At 49.0% G+C, this 19,865-nt stretch overlaps 1 protein-coding gene across 1 annotated transcript in view; it reads right to left on the reverse strand.

The window, feature by feature from the left end:
* Positions 1 to 19,865, reverse strand: part of FoxK (forkhead box K) — a 73,666-nt gene that overhangs the window by 16,439 nt on the left and 37,362 nt on the right. The window contains exons 2-4 of the mRNA XM_065442436.2: positions 6,057 to 6,320; positions 2,976 to 3,143; positions 391 to 550 (exon numbers count right to left, since the gene is read on the reverse strand). Coding sequence (XP_065298508.1) covers positions 391 to 550; positions 2,976 to 3,143; positions 6,057 to 6,320 — 592 coding nt within the window. The remainder of the gene's footprint in view (positions 1 to 390; positions 551 to 2,975; positions 3,144 to 6,056; positions 6,321 to 19,865) is intronic.

Below are 19,865 nucleotides of genomic sequence, written 5' to 3' on the forward strand. Positions count from 1 at the left end.
ACGTCTTAATAGTGGCAGTTTACAGAATTATTATTGTTTTTCATCGCCAAGTTGTAAAAATTGATACTTAAGGTTTCTTTCTCTGAATTTTATAATTTTCAACAAACTTGTGGGAAAATAAATATATGGCCTAAATGAAGAAATCCACTTTTTAGAGTCACGAATTTGTAAACTTTTCCCGTACATGCCATGAACCTCACTAAAATCAGTGCAGTATCGTTGAGAAAAAATATTTTTACAGTTCCATATATTTAAATGGGAGCCCCACAAGATAACGCTTCCTCTTAAGTGGCACATTACAGCTCCCCTTTAAGGAAGCATCTCAAAACAAATGCAGTTTAGGACACCTTTCAATCAAAAGAGCGAGAAGGGAAAAGTGGTCACACTGACCTGCCATCCTTTGTCGGCCGTCCGGTAGTAGGGGTAGTTCTTGGTGATGTATGAGTAAATGCCGCTTAGCGTCAGCTGCTTGTCCTGTGCCGACGAGATGGCCTGCACAATCAGCTGGGCATACGAGTAGGGCGGCTTCTGGTCCCCGTCTGGCCCACTCCTGGAAGAGGAGGCCACCAAGGAACGCTATTCGCACAAGGACCCAAACATAAGAGGGCATCTTCTTACTTTAGGAGGAGAAAAACGTTTGGTCTATGCATACAGTGCACCAGTCTTTGCATGACCATTTCCGTATGTCATATGTTAAGGTTCAGAGCACCAGTGAAAAGCATTTGAGATAGCAGACGCAGTCGCATAATTTCGTGATTCCACATCACAGTCAAAGAGTTGCTCGTTTCAAGCGTACAGTCACGTTCAATATGAGCTGCAACAAGGTGCTCCAAGACTATACGGGGCCACCACCACCACCACCACATCATCAGCCAATCTTATGTCCACTACAGGACGAAAGCGTCTCACTGCGATCTCTAATTACCCCTGTCCTGTGCCAGCCAATTCCAACTAGCGCCGGCGAATTTATTAATTTCATCACCCCCACAAAGTCTTCTGCCACCCTAGACTGCGCTTCCCTTCTCTTGGCACCCATTCTGTAACCCTAGTGGTCCACTGGCTATGTAACCTACGCATTACATGACCTTGCCAGCTGCATTTCTTTTCTCTTAGTGTCAGTTAGAATATCGGCTATCCCCGTTTGGTCTCTGATCCACACCGCTCTCTTCCACTCTCTAATTGTTACGCCTAACATTCTTCGTTCCATCCCTTTTTGCACGGTCCTTAACTTGTTTTCGAGCTTCTTTTGTCAGTCTCCGAATTTCTGCCCCATATTTTAGCTCCGGTAGAATGCACTGATTGTACACCTTTCTTTTTAATGATAATGGTATGCTTCCAGTCAGGATATGACTATGTTTGCCGTATGCACTCCCACCTCTTTTTATTCTTCTGTAAATTTACTTCTCATGACCCTTCTGTGAGTAATTGACCTAGGTAAACGTACTCCTTCACAGACTATAGAGGCTGACTGACGATCCTGAGCTCTTGTTCCCTTGTATGGCTGCTGATCATTACCTTTGTCTTCTGCATGCTTATCTTCAACCCCGCTCTTACAGTCTCTCTGTTACGGTCCTCAATCATTTGTTGTAACTCGTCCCCAGTGTTGCTGCACAGGACATATGAAAAATTGCAGAACAATGTTTCGATGACTAGTATTTATTAAACCAACTTTTTCGTACTTCAGCGCCACCTTGCAGTTTTGGAGTCCCGTTGACCAGGGATACCATGTTGCAGCTCGCATCAAAAGTGACCGTACATGGAAACAAACAGCTGTGATATGGCAAAATCTTGAGGTGCTTTGTTCGAACCAAGGCGTGCATAACTTTTATTTCAGTCACCGATTACGTTTGGCTCTCCATTTCCCTGCAAAAAGCGTTGTGCTATAGCACCAAAACAGCATTAACGCAACGTGGCTGAACACACTACAAGATGTCACCGTTGACACAATTGCTCCCATTTATGTTTCCTGCAACACAGCACACAGAGAATCACATAAAGCATTCAAATATCCTGAACACATCATGCAAATTGAAGCTGGGAACATGCTGTCATACCAAGGAACAATATTACAACAAAAAAAACCTCGATCAATCCTTTTCATATTGCACCACAAAGCTTTGATATTTGTGCATGCGTACTTGTAATCTTCATTTTTGTTGCCACCTCGAGTTTCTGGAGCAACAACAGTGTTGAACCAGACTTTTAGGTAGCTAAACTTGATTTACCTCCTGGAATAAACGCAGGCTGACGAAAGATGGCCAGCTTGCGTGAACAATAGGAGGAGCTTAATTGAAAAACTTCAGTAGCCCTGCAGTGATAGCGAGTCTCTGGTGAATGGAAAGAAAAGAAAAAAAAACTGCACCTCCTGCCAGCTTCACTATATGTTGTCAACAAAAGTATGTTAGTATTTAAACAAACAAAATGCAAAAAATATGCAATCAATTTTACATTTGAAGCTATGATTCCTATAGTACTTTTACTATAATTCCTTTAACAAAAAAGCAGTGGAAAGCAACACAATGTGCAAGGCTATATGTGACATTACAAAGAAAAAGGCCACTGCTGCACTTGTTATCACAACTGGCCATTAGAGATTTAGGAGGCTTACATTGATTTACTCTGCCTTCTCAAATTCTGCCTAATCGATGGATATCCCTTGTAATCTAGGTTTAGGATGTAACAATTTGTTTCACTCGATCACATTTTTTTCTTATCCTTCAGTGCTCCCGACTGGCCGATCCTGGTGGCAAAATAACGTAGAGCAGCATTCGGATAACTGACAGAGCGTGAAAATAAAAAGCATTGCAATGGAATTGTTATATTCTGGCCCCTATTTAATAACTGTTAGTACAGCAAGCACCTGAAAATACATAAAAGGCCTGAAAGGTCAGTACGATGAACTGGAAACTCGCGACATTTGCAAAGAAAGCCCGGCTGTGCCAGACGAGTGAACAGAGCACACAGCAAAAGCTCACCCAGGCACAGAGTTGCTGTTATTATGAGATGCTGGTCCACTCGCGCCAGAGCCCGTGGTGGGGACCTCCTCGTGCCTCTCCACAGCGGCTGCGGCCATTTGCAGGTCGGAGGTGACGTTACGACGATGGTTCCCCGACCGGGGACTTGCGGGACAGGAATTTGCCGCACTGCAATGTGGGAACGGTTCAAAATGACTGTTCAGCGATGCTCCTAAAATGTGCACGTTGTGGGCTCACAGTACGTCTCCGCGCACGGCGTCGCCAAGTGGCCCCCGAGAAGTGGAGCCTCACGACGCGGCACGACGGCGCACGGCGATAGACCCACCGCAGGTTCGAGCACCGAGCCGAAAGACCTGGACGGCTCTGGCCGTACGCATGGGCGCTCTCCCAGGAACACACGGCGTCCAGGACAGTTAAGGCGTTTATTGATCACCAATGGCCAACATGTACCAGAATGCACACAAACACACGGAGTACACTCGGCGCCCGCGGTTCCCGATGGCGAGGAAGGCGGGTTACACGCCGCGTCGAACAATGGTTTACGCGCGTGGGCCGAAATGCGTTCGCAAACGCTACCTAGCGCTTCCCGTCACCGACAATGGTCTGCGACGGTTCGGACACGCAAAATGTGACGCACTGAGCGCCTGCGACTACCGCAAGGGCGGAACGCAAAGCCACTCAGCAAGTCACACTTACGCAAGCTAACAAAGCACGTGAACGTCCCCAGGCCGGGGCGTTGGGGACACAAATAGCTGGTCGCTCACGTACCTTGCAGCTTGCCTCTCGTGACCGGCGCTCGTCCCTCTCGCAGCACGACTCTCCCGCGCACGGCGATCGTCCCCAGTCGGGGCTTCTTCCCTACGTCACGCCCCACGACCCAATCGCAGGGCCGCGTAGCATGACGTCGCGGGGCGCGGCCGCGGCGCCCGGGGAAAACGGCGCGCGGGTCGAGGGGCAGGCATTTGGGAGAGGTTTTCCTCGCAATGGCGAATAAGTCCGGAGCCTTAGGCACAGCAACGACTGCGCCCCGGTATACCGAAGGAACTCCCACAACGTTTGACAGCGGTAAACCACGAGGCAAGGCGCCGGCACTGCAGTGATCAAGTCTTTGCTCCAGAGAACGTTTCAGATGCGGGCAGGCTTGCCGTGCTTGCCACGGTGCAAGTTTTTTCAAGTGTTTGATAAAGCTGAGGTTCTCGCGTGGTCATAAATACCTTATGCGAAGATTAAGTAGCAAAACTTGTATTACCCAAACAAAGTGCGAATAAACACTCAAACATAATACAATGTGGGCCAACCCAAGTGAGCTGTTGTGCACATACTCCCAGTGCTCAGCAGTGGCGATGACGATGAATGACAATAGCAGCAAAGGTGGCGGACAATTTTCATGCCCCCAAATCGGCGTCAAATAAGCGTAGTGACTGTGCATGACATCTGCCAAGACAGTGTGGATGACATCAATGTGCTGAAACATCTAGTGGTGGCAGTAATGTAGTAAAATAGACTTTCGTTATTTCAACACCTGCCAATTTGACTTTTGGTTCATTCGATCCCGACCAAAAATATTGGTCAGCGACCATACAGTTAAATGGGCCCCTAACAGATAATATGAACTTGACTAGTAGGCACGAACATGTCCGATCCCAACGGTGACCTCAATCGCAATTCCAAACGCTGAACTGCCTTGCCTCGGGGGCGCGCTTAGGGACAGCGAATGCATCAAATAACTGTCATGACATAATCTCATGCCAAAAATGCTTGTTTTCATTCTCGCTAAAAATGTTTTAAAGTTAAAATGGTAGCTCACATAGAATTGATGCCTTAGGTACTCAATTTTAACGGACACCTTTTTTTCAGTGCTGACAATTGCCTGCATGGTGCAACTGGACGTTAACAAAAACTGCATTTGAAGCACCCTACCATCAGAGCCAAACTAGCCAGTGTAAATGCCACTTACACCACAAAACGGCAACAGAAAAATTCTTGCACAGCATGCAGAAAGTTTGCTTCCTCCATGACAGATTAAGAAATTGTTGGGCAAGCTTTTGACACAGTTGATGCAGCACAAAGTAGTTAATTGTGGATATAAAAGAGGCATTGATCCCACAGTAGACTTTAGAAATAAGCTACAACAGCATATTTTCTTATGTGTCATCATGGCCCCAAATAATCCTCTGCTGACCTAGACCTGTGTTCCGGCTTCACTTGGTGCCATTCTGCTGTTTTATTATAAACCACCAATAACCTCCTCTTTGCATTATACAACCTGCCCAACTTCATACCTTCCTCTCAATCTCAACTAAAACGTCAGCTACACCTGTTTGCTAGGTAATCCAGACTGTCATCTGCCCGCCTCTAAACGTTATGGTTACTACTGTTCCTTCCATGCCTCATTGAGCGGTGTTAAGCGTTTTCCCAAGGTAACCTCGCTTCAATGCTGTCTTTCATAAATTTCACTTCATTGGAAGAGTGTTTCAAAATAAGCAGCTGAATACATCGTTACTCTGATGGGCGATGAGCGGGCTATCTGCTCTATGCATGACATCACCTGCGCAATTGCATCCAATCCTTTTAACCTCAGTAACGCCTCTTTCGTCTCTAATCCTGTTTTGCCTTTAACGTTATGCCTAGCATTTTACTGTTGCTTATTGCATGGTGCCTAGCTTCTCAAGTTTCTTGAGTTTGACTATAACATGACGCTTGTGATTAAAGTGTTGCATTTTTTTGCAGCCATAGCAATGAGGGACACTGGCTAACACTCTTGGGGTGTGAGGGGAGGATGGCCACCACAGTAGCTGAACTGGTAAAGCACTCCACATATAATTGGGAGGATGTAGGTTTGGGACTCCCAGCTGTGGCAAGTTGTCTTTGAATACACTTTCATCTTCCTTTTTGTTTTTCACTATTTCTACATTTAAATTCAACATAATTAATTTCTCCATCGCTTGCTCTAGCTTCATTGTCCATTTCTTTGTATGTATAAGTGTTGCAACTTATGAAAAATGGAGCCCTTCGAGCCCCTTTATTCCTCTCACTTGTATGAAATGAGAGGATTTCCTCCGAAAGTCAAAATCCCCCCACCTTAGCGTGCCTGTGGGCGACGGGATGGGACTGGTGAAGCTTGACTCAGGCTCAGGGATGTTGATCTTGAGCGGGGCGAGCGGCCGCGGCAGGTGGTGCGGAGCCAGCTGAGGGGGAGGCGGCTGCCGCGGAGAGACGGCCAGGGGCCCCGCCTCCAGGCGCGGAGGGGGAGGAGCGCCACCACCGCCACTCGCCGGCCCCACCTCGTCCACCAGCGACTGGAACATGATCTTGATGTTGGTGCTCGGGAAGCGGAACACACATCTGCAACAAGAAGCGACATCACATGAGTCAAGAACCACGGCTGCCCAGGAATCACGGCAAACACATTGCGAAGAAGTAGCTGCTGTGACAGGCTCCATAGGGTGCGTGAAGTGATGCTAGAAACAGCTACTGCTAAACGCTGAGGCTTTCTAGAAAATATTGTGCGTAAAGAAAGAAGCACACTGCACGTTTGCTAACATAGGAATATCTGCCGCAGAGAACTTTCATTATGAGCAATCTAGCAAATGTGTCACACGAAGAACTTGCATGCCATACACAAGCACACTGCCTGTCACACAAAGATGTGCTTGTTCAGCATTTCTACGCCCCTGTGCCTGTTATCAGCGCAAAATCTTAGTAGCCACTTCGCTTGACGGACAAAATATGCAGTCACCACACACTTAACCAAAACATGCCTTAGGTGTCTTTTGCTTCTCCCGCGGAAAGCTCTAGAGATTTCAACTTAGGGTGCAATGAGTATGCTAGCTTAATGTGTTTTCTTTCCAAAGTTGACATTTGCTCCTTACAGCTCATGTTTATTTAAGTTAAACTGCGATAGACGGGTCTTCGTCGTTCACATTAGGTGTGATGGCAGCTTTACCAGCTACAACAAAGGTGTACAGAGGTAATAATGAATTGCAACAGCTATTACTCGAGCACAAATCAATGCAGCTTTCAAAATGCACTTCCCTGTTCAACTTCTATGAAAAATGAACAAACAAATAATCTCAGAAACAAAAACAAAAATGTAGTCCAACCATCTTAGCATATGTGCTTTCCTTAAATATTTATGCATGCTGTTCCTTGCATTAAGTCATAGCAACAATGTGAACTGCCACCTCATGTTGTAAAATGACGACCGTGGATGAAATGCAATGTGATTCAATGTATTCAAATGAGTTGCAACAATTAATCAAAGGCCGCCAGAAACGCAGGACAAGGGATACTACTCGACAAGTTCTGTCATGTCTGATTCCACCTTGTTGGTTTCTTGAGCCATTCAGAGACGCCCAAGCAGCCGTGGGCCAATTGAAAGCGACAAGATGACGAATTTCACCATACAGAGTAATTTGACACCAGAATGGTGGCCCTAAGTTTAAGTTACTGTCACGCAGTTGGGTCAAGGAGGCAGACAAGTTTAGGGCAGCGGGCAAGAAGACCTGCAGGTCTTTTGCGAGTAGACGTCTTGAGTTTGGCAGAAATTCAAAGAACCACGAGAGCGGCTTCCCTTTCCACAGCTGCGATGAGAAGCTACGTTTGCAAACAAAGCATGCAAAGCAAGCAAGCAAGCCAGCCATTCTCTTCAGCTCCGAAATGCCTGGGGAGCAGGCGTAGTACAGACAATAGAGGGAGAGAATAAATAGACTAGCGGAGCTGTCAGTCATCATACCCCCCCCCCTAGCCCCCTCAACCCCGTGATCTAGTTAGAGCGCATGCCGCACACGTGCTGTGCAGCAAGCGCAAGCTGCCGCAGGAATGCGTGTCCCCGACAGAATTGCAAAAAAGGTTTTTTAAAAAGACTGTCTCAGAGAATGCATCTGCCTCCATGAATATGAAAGAAGTAACATTGTTGCAGCCCTGCTGCCACATCTCAGTGTCGCCGTAGGGTGCACCGACAAGTCACTTTTCAATATCGTGGCGAAAGAGGGCCGATCAAACAATGCCAAGGTTGGCCAGAGCAAGGCGCAAATAATGCAGAATAATAATTGGCCCCTTTCACTACGTAGTACACCCAGTCCATTGCCGCGAAGCTCCCTTGCCAAGTGCACATCTTTGCGATGAAGATGTCCAGAACACTTGGAATTAAATCAAGGAAAGAGAAACCTGTGCAAGTGAAACGTCACGCAATTCATGCCACCTTCCCACATGGAAGCAATGGCAATAAATTCAAATTAGATATCTGTCTTCCAGCAGTGCTCCCACATTTGAAACAAAAGAACAGATGCCCTTCTTTTGGACAGGGCGTGTTCTTGGTAGAAGTATTCTAACACAGAGAGAGACTGGCGCATGTAACATTGGTGCAAGAACTGCACACGTGGCCATCACTGCAGAGCATGTGTACATACTGAAGCAACGCTTTAGCATATACTTAGTCTTAAAAGGAAATTGTGAATGATAGTACCCTCCCTCTGGAATACTACAATATTGCATAATCTGCACCCCCCACCTCTTGCTGTTGCTCTCAAACATGAAACAAGTTGCATATCCATGGGTACAATACCCGAGTTAAAAAGATAAACTTGTGGATCAACTGTCACCAGAGCTGGAATATAGTACTAATGACAATTCTATTGCATTTTCTTGTTTTAGTGTTTCACCATTTGCCAGAGCAGCACCTCGTCTCCTACATTATCGCCATAATGGGTTGCTTCAAGGTGGTAAAACAAGAATGGAATAAAATTTAGGATGGAGAATCACTCCTTATGCTGACCTGGGATATAATTAGTGACTCTTCCACAAGCTTGACATTTTCTTTTGCTATTCCACTATACCTAGAAACTCCAGAAAACTTGTGGACATCAAATTTCGTATTCCAGCAATTATAGACTGCATTTCTCTAAAAGGAAAAAAAAATAAAGAAGGGAAGGAGGGAAAAGAATGAGTGTATAAATTCTTCACAGGACAAGCATCACTTAACAATGGATCATTTATGAAAATTGTAAAATTACAGAACTTGCACGCATCATAGCATTATTCAAACGAGCTATCTAGCAAGTGTCTCAGCCAGCATATTGTAGCAGTACTAGGTAGCTATCACTTGACAGTCATCGTCTGATGGTTTGTGCGCCCCCCCCCCCCCCCTTCTATTCCCATTTCAGGAGCAAGCATGGAAAATGTGCTAATACATAGTTTCACTTAACAAACCAACTTGCAAATTATTCTGCAAGCATATCACACATGCTTGCTAAAAAAAATAGCATTCTGTTCTGCATTGATTCCTGTGATCAAAGCACATCAGCCCTCATTCAAAAGGACAGACTGGTGGGCTACTTGGTATGGCATTATTTACACACAAGCGCAGAATCATAGGGAAGATGAAAGAGAAGGTGCTGCGTCCTGTCTTTTTCCTTTGTTATCCATGTGCTTCTACCCTACTGCGTAAATAACAGCCCCGGTAATCTGCTTCAGAGCTAATGCATTGTTTCAATTTCTAAACCAATTTGCACAAACTATTCTTTCAAGCATACCACGCTTACTTGCTGAAAACAGTATTCTGTTCTAAATAAACTAACGTGATCAATATGTGTCAAAGACCTCAGGATATGCATCAACACTATTGCACGGTTTCACCATCCTAAGAGCCTTCCTTGTACTCATAATTCTGCCAAGCATATCATGCTAACTTGCTCAACTATTCTTCCCTGCATAAATTCAAATTATTGTGATAAACACAGACCAAGAACCTCAGAATAGACTTCAGAGAACTAATCCATGGATTTCCCTTTCTAGCTAACTGGCATAATCTAATTTGGAAAGCATAACCCCACTTGGTTGCAAACAAAAAGTTTAATCTATTCCAGCTTAATTCTCGTGATCAAAGTACCGTGAATACCTCAGAATACAACAACTCAAGATCTTTTCCAGAGCCCCCAATGCCTCTTGTCGCCTGCCAAATCAACTTAAACTATTCTGCCAAGCCTATTCCACTCAAATCAGAACAGTAGCTGTATAAACAGGTACCAGCAAAGAAAGTGAAGATGCGCTTGCTTGTCTCTCAAGGTCAACTGTACCTCCTTTACCCCCCCCCCCCCCCCTGCAGGTGACGGGGGCGCACTGTGCACAATGCCCTAGCGACAGGCGCAACTGCATTTTGTCGACAATGAATGTGCGGCACAGCTGCTGCTGCAGAAGCCTGGAGCCCCTTCCTTGTATGCGACCCGTTTTATTTGGCATTTGCTTTAATCCTCAAAACATCTGTCCTCTCACTGCTGAAATACGCAATACAAAAGTCTGGTCTCAGCACAGACGACAGTGATAGAGTGGATGCAGGACGGAGAATGTTTGCAGTTGGTGAAATATGAGTAAGAGGGGAGAGGGAGACAATGCGACCGCAATAATGCAATACAGACATTTGGGGCCAGTTGCACTAAACTGCACTCTGTTTTTCAGTTTAACGCAGCTGGTACAGTGGAACGAACACTCTAGTGTTATCATGCAGCTCTGCCAAGGTTATTTGCGGAATCCTGGGGAAGGGTATAACATATTCGTCATATTGTGCTTTACATAAGCTTGAAGTCCATGTACTTCCGGCTTTCCTCAATGTTAGCCTACCACCTGCTTCAAGAAAGAGTTGGCTTTTCTTGACGGTGCAGCGAAGGAGATTATGTTTATTTTTCCACCAACACTTTAAATAAGTGGAGGCGGGCATTGGAAAAAGTGTGATGGTTCCCGATTAGTTGCTAGTTGGTTCAAACATGTCGCAGTTGTGCAATCAAGGCCAGTTGGTGCTTGGCCTACTCAGTATAAATTTGGAGACCTAGCAACTATAGAAATATTCTTGAAAACCTGTCACAGTATACATTCATGTTTCATGTAGTTCCTACCCGCAGTGCCTGAGGACAGCTTCCTGGAATATATTCGCAACAGCAATGCACATCGTAAGGCTCACTAGGGATCAACGAAAAGACAAGACTTATTTTGCTCGTGTTTAATATCTGGTACTTTAGTGAAACCTCAATTTACGACAGTTTTTCTGTGTTCCAATGTTTTGCAACATAACCAAGCAACTTCATGCTTCAAGGTAATCATCTTTATCGTATGTTACAGTGGCTCAACAGCTCTCTGAGCGAGACACACAAGAAAGCTGAGCAAACCACACAAGTTTGGGTCTTCAGCTCAAAGAACAACTAATGCACATCCAGAAGTTCAGAGGCCACTGCAAGTGTGACTGCAACTACTGCTGTCCTCGTACAGGACCCTCATAGAGCCCACAGTGGTCCAATACTGAAAAAATTTACGGCAGTCATGTTGCTCAGGGTACAGGCAGGCCTGGCCTGCCCAGAGGTCATAAACACGGCTGATGGTGATGAACTTCTCTATTACTAACTTAGGAAACCAATGATGTCCAATTTAAAATTAAAACAGACGCGGCACTCCATACTGGTGCCTCGTGGATTAATCAGTTGACATGCGCTCTGGGAGTCGTAACCTCCACGCTGGAATGCACCAAATCGCACACGGTGATCAGCAGAGCTGTGCATTTGCCACTAAAACAAGCAATGGACAGCGGTGAACAGGCACACTGGGCCGCAGCGCTCACGAGCTGTCTCCAGGTTCATCAGCATGCGTGAGATGGTACACGACAATTCAGGTTCTTTCAATGCTTTCGGCAAAGTCTGCTTCGCAAAAACGAGGTGGAATGCGGTGGTGTATCGCGGAAAGCTTATGCAAAGTCGCCTCCTGCAGAGACAGCATGCGTGACGCCAGACGTGAACGGGCCCGGCTAAGGACACCACCACAGTGTGAGAGGGGGGGGGGGGGGGGGGACGAATGTGTCAACATTAAACGGCGTCGCGCCCTCAGCGCCCCACCACCGAAGACGGGCTGATGAGACCCGGGGCAGTCGCGACGCAGGGGGGAGGAGGAGGTTGCTAGATGAATACGAGAGGGGGGGGTGCTATTCAAATTGTAGCCGCAGCACAGCCGTCCGTGCGTCCGTCCGGACGTTTGTTACGACCTGCGGGCCGATAAGATACCGAACGGCCACATAAACGCAGAAGCCGCGTCGTGGTCGGATAAGGCCAGAGGATTCTCCCACTATCTCTCTCCACGGAGAAAGAAAAAAAAGAACGCGAAGAAAGTCGACTCGGCGTGTGTGTGTGTGTGTGTGTGTTCGGCGCCGCGAGCCAAGTGGAACAAGCCCGAGAGAAAGTAGGTGGCCCTTTCCTCGGTCGCCGCGTCGCTAGGCCACGCCGCTACGGAGGCATGGCGGGAGCGGCAGAAAGCCCGCAGCGTTCCTGGACTGCTGCCAACGACGACAGAGGAAGAAGACCAGCAGCAGCGGCGGGACGATGCGAGGCTCGTAACCCTCGCCGCCGACGCCGCAGCCGCTGCATGACACGTTTTCCGCGCTCGCGCGCTGCGTACAACGTGTACGTACGCGAAAAAACTGTTGCATCCTTTTCGCAGCTCCCCCCCCCCCCCCTAGCCACTCTGTCACCCCCTAAACGCCACGTAGCGACGGCGGCGCTTAGCGGAGGATCTCGCGAAAACAGACAACTACGCAACGGCAGCGCCTGGCGAGCGTTGCAGAGGACGGCCTTCTGCGTCGCTTGGATGGTCACGTGAACGGATAGACAGATCGGCAAAGGGCACACTGGTGGCCTGATTGGTTGACCACTCGTTGTTGCGAACAGTTGAAACAGAAGCGCCGAAACAACGACGGCCAACCAGACGAACACAGAGCTAGTAGTGCAGTAACCACGTGCGACATTCTACTTCGCTGGTGGTGTACGCGTTTTTTGCAGTGGCGTAACCGTGAACACGTTGCCTTTTGTAGTTTTTTTTTTGTCGATATGAGCACTCGTGGAACAGGAAAACCCGTTTATTTGTGGTTAGATGAAGCGGCACAAGATGTTCCTACCAGCGTCCGGTAACCCAATATTACGCAAGCGCCATTGTGTATACCTGAATATCAAACACGGGAAAACTCTCGCTCTCTCTACTCTCCAATAGGGAGCTTTAGTGTGTCCGGTATTCCAGAAAACGCCGGCGGTTTGGGAGGATCACCGGAAGAGTCGGGGTGCAAAGCTCAGACAGAGAGCTATAACGCTGTTCTCTGTTAAAAAGTATACTGTACGTTGCTGCTATTAACACTATTAAATATTATTACGCCCATGTCGAAAATTTATATCAGCAGTGAATGTACAGTACGCTACGTAACTGAAATAATGGCTCCGTGTGTCTGGTTGAGCTCTGCACCACCAAGTGGCTGCAACTTGGCAGCTCACATTTATGCCCCCGCCCATCCGGCAAAACGCCCAGTCCGCTTACGTTGACCGGAATACCGGACAAACTAAAACGTTATAATGCTTACAGCCGCCGCAAAAAAACTTCCGGAGCACGAACTTTGCTGTCGAACAAATTATCGGTTTTTTTAGCGTCACAACACACTTCTTTCGAGCTCACCGTAGTCGGGGGAGGGGGCTCCAAAGCAATTCAGAATAAGTACACGAACATTTTTTCGCATTCCGTCAACAACGAAATGCTGTCGCCGCTGCCGGGAATAGAACCGGCGACCTTTTGCACAGCGACAGGACGCCGTAGCCGTTGGGTCACCGCGAAGGGCAAACTTAAAAATTCCAAAAAAAATTTGAGTGTTTGCTTGCAAAACAAACAGCGCTACAAAAAAAGGGCGGGGGGACTAAACAAAAAGACGGTGTGCGCTTGCTTATAGTCCCGTTTTTAGCGCCGTTTGTTTTCCAAATTGAGTACCAACCACCTACTTCAACAATTAAAGCGCGTTTATCCAAGTATTTAATCACTGTATTTCGTTTAAAACACTCCCTTCTGTAACACCTCGGCCCCGAGGGTACATTAAACGATAAAATCAACGAGGTGACAGGGTATCACAAATTTTCTTTTCTTTTGCCGGATTCCTCGCCCCGTGAAATTTTCGCGATTGGCGGCACATGGTCGATGGAGATACGGAAACGCTTCGCCGAGCGCGCACACGACCTGCGTCGGCGACCGCCAAGCGATCGATAGCGTCCGGCGCATCGAGTCCCGAAACACCGTGAACGTGCGCTTCCCTTCGAGCGTGGCCTCCGCGATCGGCTCCGGCGGCGCGCCGTTGCTGCGAATCGCGGAGGCCACGCTTCGAGCAGGAGAGTTCGTCCGGGAACCGCCGACACTGCGACCCCGCGACATGCGCCAAGAGCGCTTGTTGCTAGCTGCATGTGCCTCGAATGTACACTCGTGGGGGTGGCGAGTTGTGGCAACTTCGCTATCTCTCTCGCAAGATAACGACCGGGACCGACGATTACGACGGAACGCATCGTCCACCCCCCCCCACCCCCACCCCCCCATGATAGAACGTAGGGACACTCCCCGATACGCTTCACGGAATATCGGGTTACCGGTGTGTGTGTGTGGGGGGGGGGGGAGGGGCGTGGACGGCGGTAACAACGCTGGTGGCACATCTTGCGTCGATTTGCCTGACAACGCGTTAAAAGCGTTATCAGTTGTACGGGCGTTCTCGTAGAAAGGAAGAACTGCCATGTTTACCGTAATGTCGCTACCGACGCCAGCTAAGTAGAATAACGCTGGTCATTGTAGTAGCAGCTCTGTGACGTCCTCGCTGGTCAAACTTGGCATATAGCGGGTTACCACGCCAGTAGCGACGCTGGTGGCGCCATCTCGTAGGACTTTGTCCATCAACAACGGTTTAGTCACGTTTTTTGTTTTACGGACGTTCTTAATTCATTCAAATAACTTTGTCGAGTGTCCTGCGATTTGGTGGGGCGGGCCTGGACTCCGCCTAGGTTAGAAATGATAAGCAGAAATGTCTGGCTTTCCTTGCCGAATACCGGTGACGTAAACGTGAGCGGCCGGGATGGTGACGCCATTTAGGGGCACAGAGTTTAACCACGAAGGACACCGAGTTATTACTGGAGTAACCATGCACATTCTACTTAGTTTTGGCACCGACGTAATCGTTAACATGCGACCGGTTTCTTGTTTTTTCGTTTTTGCTTCGACAAGTACACCAGCGTAAAACAGACACGTCTTCAGCTTTGTTGGCACTTCGCGTCTTCGGCAACCAGGCATTTCGTGCATGTTAACGCCCGTTTACGGACAACCCGAAACCATCTACTGTCGCCGCAGTCGCGCCGCTAAAAAACGGCACAGTCGCAGACAAGCAGTGCAGACGCTCTCGCAGTGCGGCGACGTCTGTGCATCCGGAGACAAAAGAGCATCGCCGCCGCGCCGAGGCAGGCTATGCGTTGACCCCTCCCCCTCCTTCACTCACTCTCCTCGGCTCATTGATCAACCGACGTTTGAATTCTCTCCCCCCGCTCGACATCTATTGTTTAGCCGCCAGTTCGAAACACACACACACACGCGGCGAAGGCCTGAACCCAGCAGCGCGTCGCTGGCGGCCACGTCTCTCCAGCGGCACCAGAAGGAGAGCGAGCTAGGGAACGGGACACGTCAGCAACGTCGTCGTCGTCTGCGTCGTAGGACCGTCTCCTTCTCTCTTTCCCCGACTTCCCTCCTCCTCCACGCCTGTATACACAACGGCGAAACAAGCACGCGGAGCGCACGTAGGGAACACGACGGCAGTCAGTAGTGAGCGCGGCTAGGGACAACAGCAGCACAAGCCGCGCACGCTGTAGCAGGCGTCGGCTGTTATCTCCGAGAAGCAACAGAAGACGAAGAATAAGGTTGTCGGGGTGGAGGGGGAGAGCAAAGAGAAGAAGAGGTTAAAAAAAAAAAAGAGAGGCGGAGGAGGAGGAAGACGTTTCCAGAGTGCTCGCCAAGGGCATCTCTCGCCGCTGGGGCCGCGGCGCCAAGTCGCCCTTGAACTCGGCGGCGACCGGAAGGAAGTCTTTGCCGAGGCGGCGATCTCCCGTGTTCCTCTCTTTGGCTTCGCTCGTGGCTTGCTGCTCGCCGTAGCCACTTGCCGCCCGCCCGACGACGCTGGCGCAGGCGGCGGCGGCAGCCGCGAAAAAGCGACGGGGCACGTGCGTGGCCTTAGCCTGAAGTGTAACGGCAATTCTTTTTCCTCTCCCACTCGGGTCTCTCTGCAGCGTGCGTCTGGGTGCTTACCAGAGGCGACGAGGACACCGTTTGTGGAGAGAGAGAGAGAGAGAAAAGTATAAGTAGAGGAGCTATCAGATGCTTCCTGCATGTGGAAACAAGTCGCGATGCGTCCCCGCCTTGATGTACTATACGTCCCATACTGTTGTACGAGGCTTGAAAAAGAACGTTAGCGAAGTGCAGTGAAAGCTTACGGCTCGAGCCAGCCAATCAGTGTAAGGAGAGCAGGCCACGTGCTTAAGAGAATGGGTGCTGCATCCGACACCTCCTGGACAAGATTTCTTAAGGAGGTGCTGCTACATCACCAATGCAGGAGGAGGGCTCGCCCAAACGTGGCCCACTGACGCTTCCGTGAAGCTCCCATGCATTCAGTCGGCGTCTTGCAGAGGACGATTAGAGAGGGTGGACAGCATGAAAAGGTTTCGCTCCTGGTCCTCCGTTATGGTTGGCTGACGTGACACACACAACTTTCGCTGCGTTGATCGGAAATGTTGGTCAGATGGAATATAGCTACGGAGTGGCCTCCGAGCTCCGCGCCGTTCGATCTCCGGAGGGGAGGGGGATTATTCAGGACACTTCTTTTCTTTCCTGTCGATGCACGCGCATATAGGGTAGGGGGGAGGGGGGCAGGACAGGTGGTGTGTTAACCTATTGAGGCTTGCGCTTTCTTCTATGCGAAGCCTCTAAAAGTTGTCTACAACAAAAGAATCCGCCAGTGGAAAAAGGCGGCCCCGTCCACATACTTGCACTGCCAGGCAATCGATGTCAAGTCTTGGGAGGCCTTGACTAAGGACACCGCCCCCCCCCCCCCTTCAATTCACGTGGAGGATGTGTCTGCCTGTTTCCAGTGGCGACGGTGACACCTGCTGTATACAAGTTGTTGACGGCTCCGCTGTGCTTCGCAAGGAGCATAAGCTTCAATAGATAAGCTGCACCTCCGAAAGGGTGGGCAACTCTCAGGGGGGCAAGCCTTCTCCGCTAGCTGCCATCGATGCTGTCGATGAAGATAAAAAAGGAGGCGCGACGTCGCTTGTCACTTTTCAAGAGCAAAGCGCTCAACGAACAAACTGCGCAAGCCCTCCACCGACGCTTTATCGCCAGGGGGGGGGGGGGGGGGGGAAGGGACCACACATTCGCCCTTTATCGTGCGAGACTAACTTTTCCCATCTTTTATTCACAAAACACGCGCACCGGTGTTGCACCGAAGCACGGCATCGGCAGAGCTATAGTACGTCGCTAAAACGCCAGTTCTGCTAACTCTCCAAACCATGGCACCGAGTTGAGATTTTCCTGCGGTGTTCTAATTTTCTCCACACAGTCGTCGTCCTCAACTTTGCACGTGTTCCTTCAACGCTGCTTGCCAGATGAGATGATATAACGTGTCACGAACCAAGCCTTAGATTTCAATTTAAAAAACAACTTTTTAATTCTTTAAACTTTTTAAATCTTTTAATTATTTTTAATTATTCGTGGTTTTAACGGTATCGTCTGTACTTCTTCAAACGTTTCCATTGGTAACGAATTGGATACACAATTTTCACCAACTGGTGTTTTGCCCCTCGAGATGTAGTCGCGCTTCAATCGCACGGAACCGTATTTCAGCCTCCTCGCCTTCGCGACCGTGTGAATCGACCGCAATCGTCTGCTCCGACGTTCTCGCAAAGCAGACGACGCGCCAGCACGGGAACGCGCTGGGACTCGCGATTGGCTTCGCAGAAGCAGCAAGCTTCAGCCAAGTCTAGCCGTTCGACCTGCGTGCTACCGACATCGTCGATGCAGAGCGTGACCCTCCCTACCAATACTCTATCTAATCGTCTTTCTCTCCCCTACTTTCATTCCCTACCCCCTGTGCAGCGCGGTTGAGGTGTCCTCTGCTGAGAGACAGTTACTGCGCTGCACTTTACCCCAACCTTTCCTTCCCGTCATCAAGAATCAAGAATCTCCTTCTCTCTCTCTCTCTTCTCTCGATTTTACTAACGGTCCCAGCGCCCCAGTTCGCTCTATTTAATTGTAGTAGGGCACTATGGTGCACGCCGGGGTGACCGTGGTATACATGCAACGCCGCATTCGCGATGCGTTACGAGGAGAGAAAAAGAAAGCGAATCACAGGAGCAGCACGCGATCTTGTCACGTGCACGCGCGATAGGCCTCGGCAGCAGCCGCTCCCTCGCCGGAGGTGCCGGCGATAAGAGGAGCGCGGCGGCCGGGTGGCAACAATCGCCGAGAGCCACGCAGATTGCTGCACGCCCGAATGGCAGCTACAAACACGAGATAAAAGGGAGGCAGGCGAGGAGCCGGAGGCAGGAACGCGGCGACACGAGAACGGATTGCGGAATCGCGAAGCGGCGGCGGCGACGGCGCCAAAGAGAAAGGATTTCAAATCGCTTGACGTTCGCCCTCCGATAAAGAAGATAGTACGTGCGTTGCTAAATCGTACATATACGGCAACGCGAGAGCGACGAGAGATGCAAAAGAAGGCACGCGATACACTTGGGAAGAACTTGGAACTTGGACAAAGAAGTTGGACGTCTAATTACGCGACGCGGCATTAGAGAATTGCGCGCTCAGGTATAGGGTTCGTTAGCACAACGAAGACGTCACAAACGCGAACGATTCATTCAACAAACTACACTCCAAAGTTCCCTTTCCACGTTTACCCGAACAGAGGCTTATATTCATAGTTCGAAAACGTACACTTTGGGACCAGAATTTCGTTTTAAAATTCACGGAACTCCGGCGTTGCAGCCGTTCTACTACCATCACTGGGAATGATGGCTCGTACATGGATATGTCTGACCTTCAAACTAGCGCGAGAAATTCTTGTGGCTTTTTTTACTAACACGCATTACGTTCCGGCCTAAATTTCGAAGGAATCATACTTTTCTAAACGCAGAAGGCAATAAATGTTGTCCGAATTCTCGCCCCGGTGTCGGCGCCCTCCGGATAAAGAGACGCGGATCTCGAAGACCTTGAATTTTGCCAATTACACGAGTACGGAAGCCACTGCGGGAGCCGGAAACACGTGACAGACGTAGGGTTTCGGACACTTACAAGACACTGCACTGCGCACGTACACAACCGCTTGGAGCTGTTACATTTATAACGCGATACGTATGCCGTTGAAAATGATGAATTTGCAAAGTCAGCAGGCCGTTTACAGCCTGAAGGAATAAGTTCAGACAAATCCATGTGCTAGACATCGTTCCCGTGCTGGCTGATCCGGCAAGCCATGCAGCTCCCTATACACTAGCGTCACAGCTCCCTAGAGTAATTTGTGCAAGGAAAATATGCTTGGGACTTCTCAGGAACTGACCACAGAGGTATTACACGTCGGACTTCCTTGCAATTACGCTTAAGAGGCGTTCTGATCAATGAATAGAGACTTTTAGCGTGTCCGCTATTCCGGCAAACTGGGGCGGTTTGGGCGGATTGCCGGATGGTCGGGAGCGTAAACGTGAGCGGCCGGAGCTGTGAAGCTGCCTGGTGTTGTAGAGCTCAAGCAGACAAACACAGAGCTAAAATTGCAGTAACTCACTTTATTCTGCTTAGCTGCTGGTGCAAATTTTCGGCAGCGGCGTAATTGTATTCACAATTACGCCGTTGTCGAAAACTTACACCCCAGCTAAGAATATAGTAATTGGCTCTGTGTTTAGGTGGTTGAGTTTAACGCCACCAGCTGGCGCCACCAATCTGGCCGCTCACGTTTACGCCCCCGCTCATCCGGCAAACCGCCCGCGCCTGCCGGAGTACCGGACGCACTAAAATTCTCTAATTTTATCGTGT

The sequence above is a fragment of the Dermacentor albipictus genome, chromosome 8 (assembly GCF_038994185.2).
Source record: "Dermacentor albipictus isolate Rhodes 1998 colony chromosome 8, USDA_Dalb.pri_finalv2, whole genome shotgun sequence".
NCBI lineage: Eukaryota > Metazoa > Arthropoda > Arachnida > Ixodida > Ixodidae > Dermacentor > Dermacentor albipictus.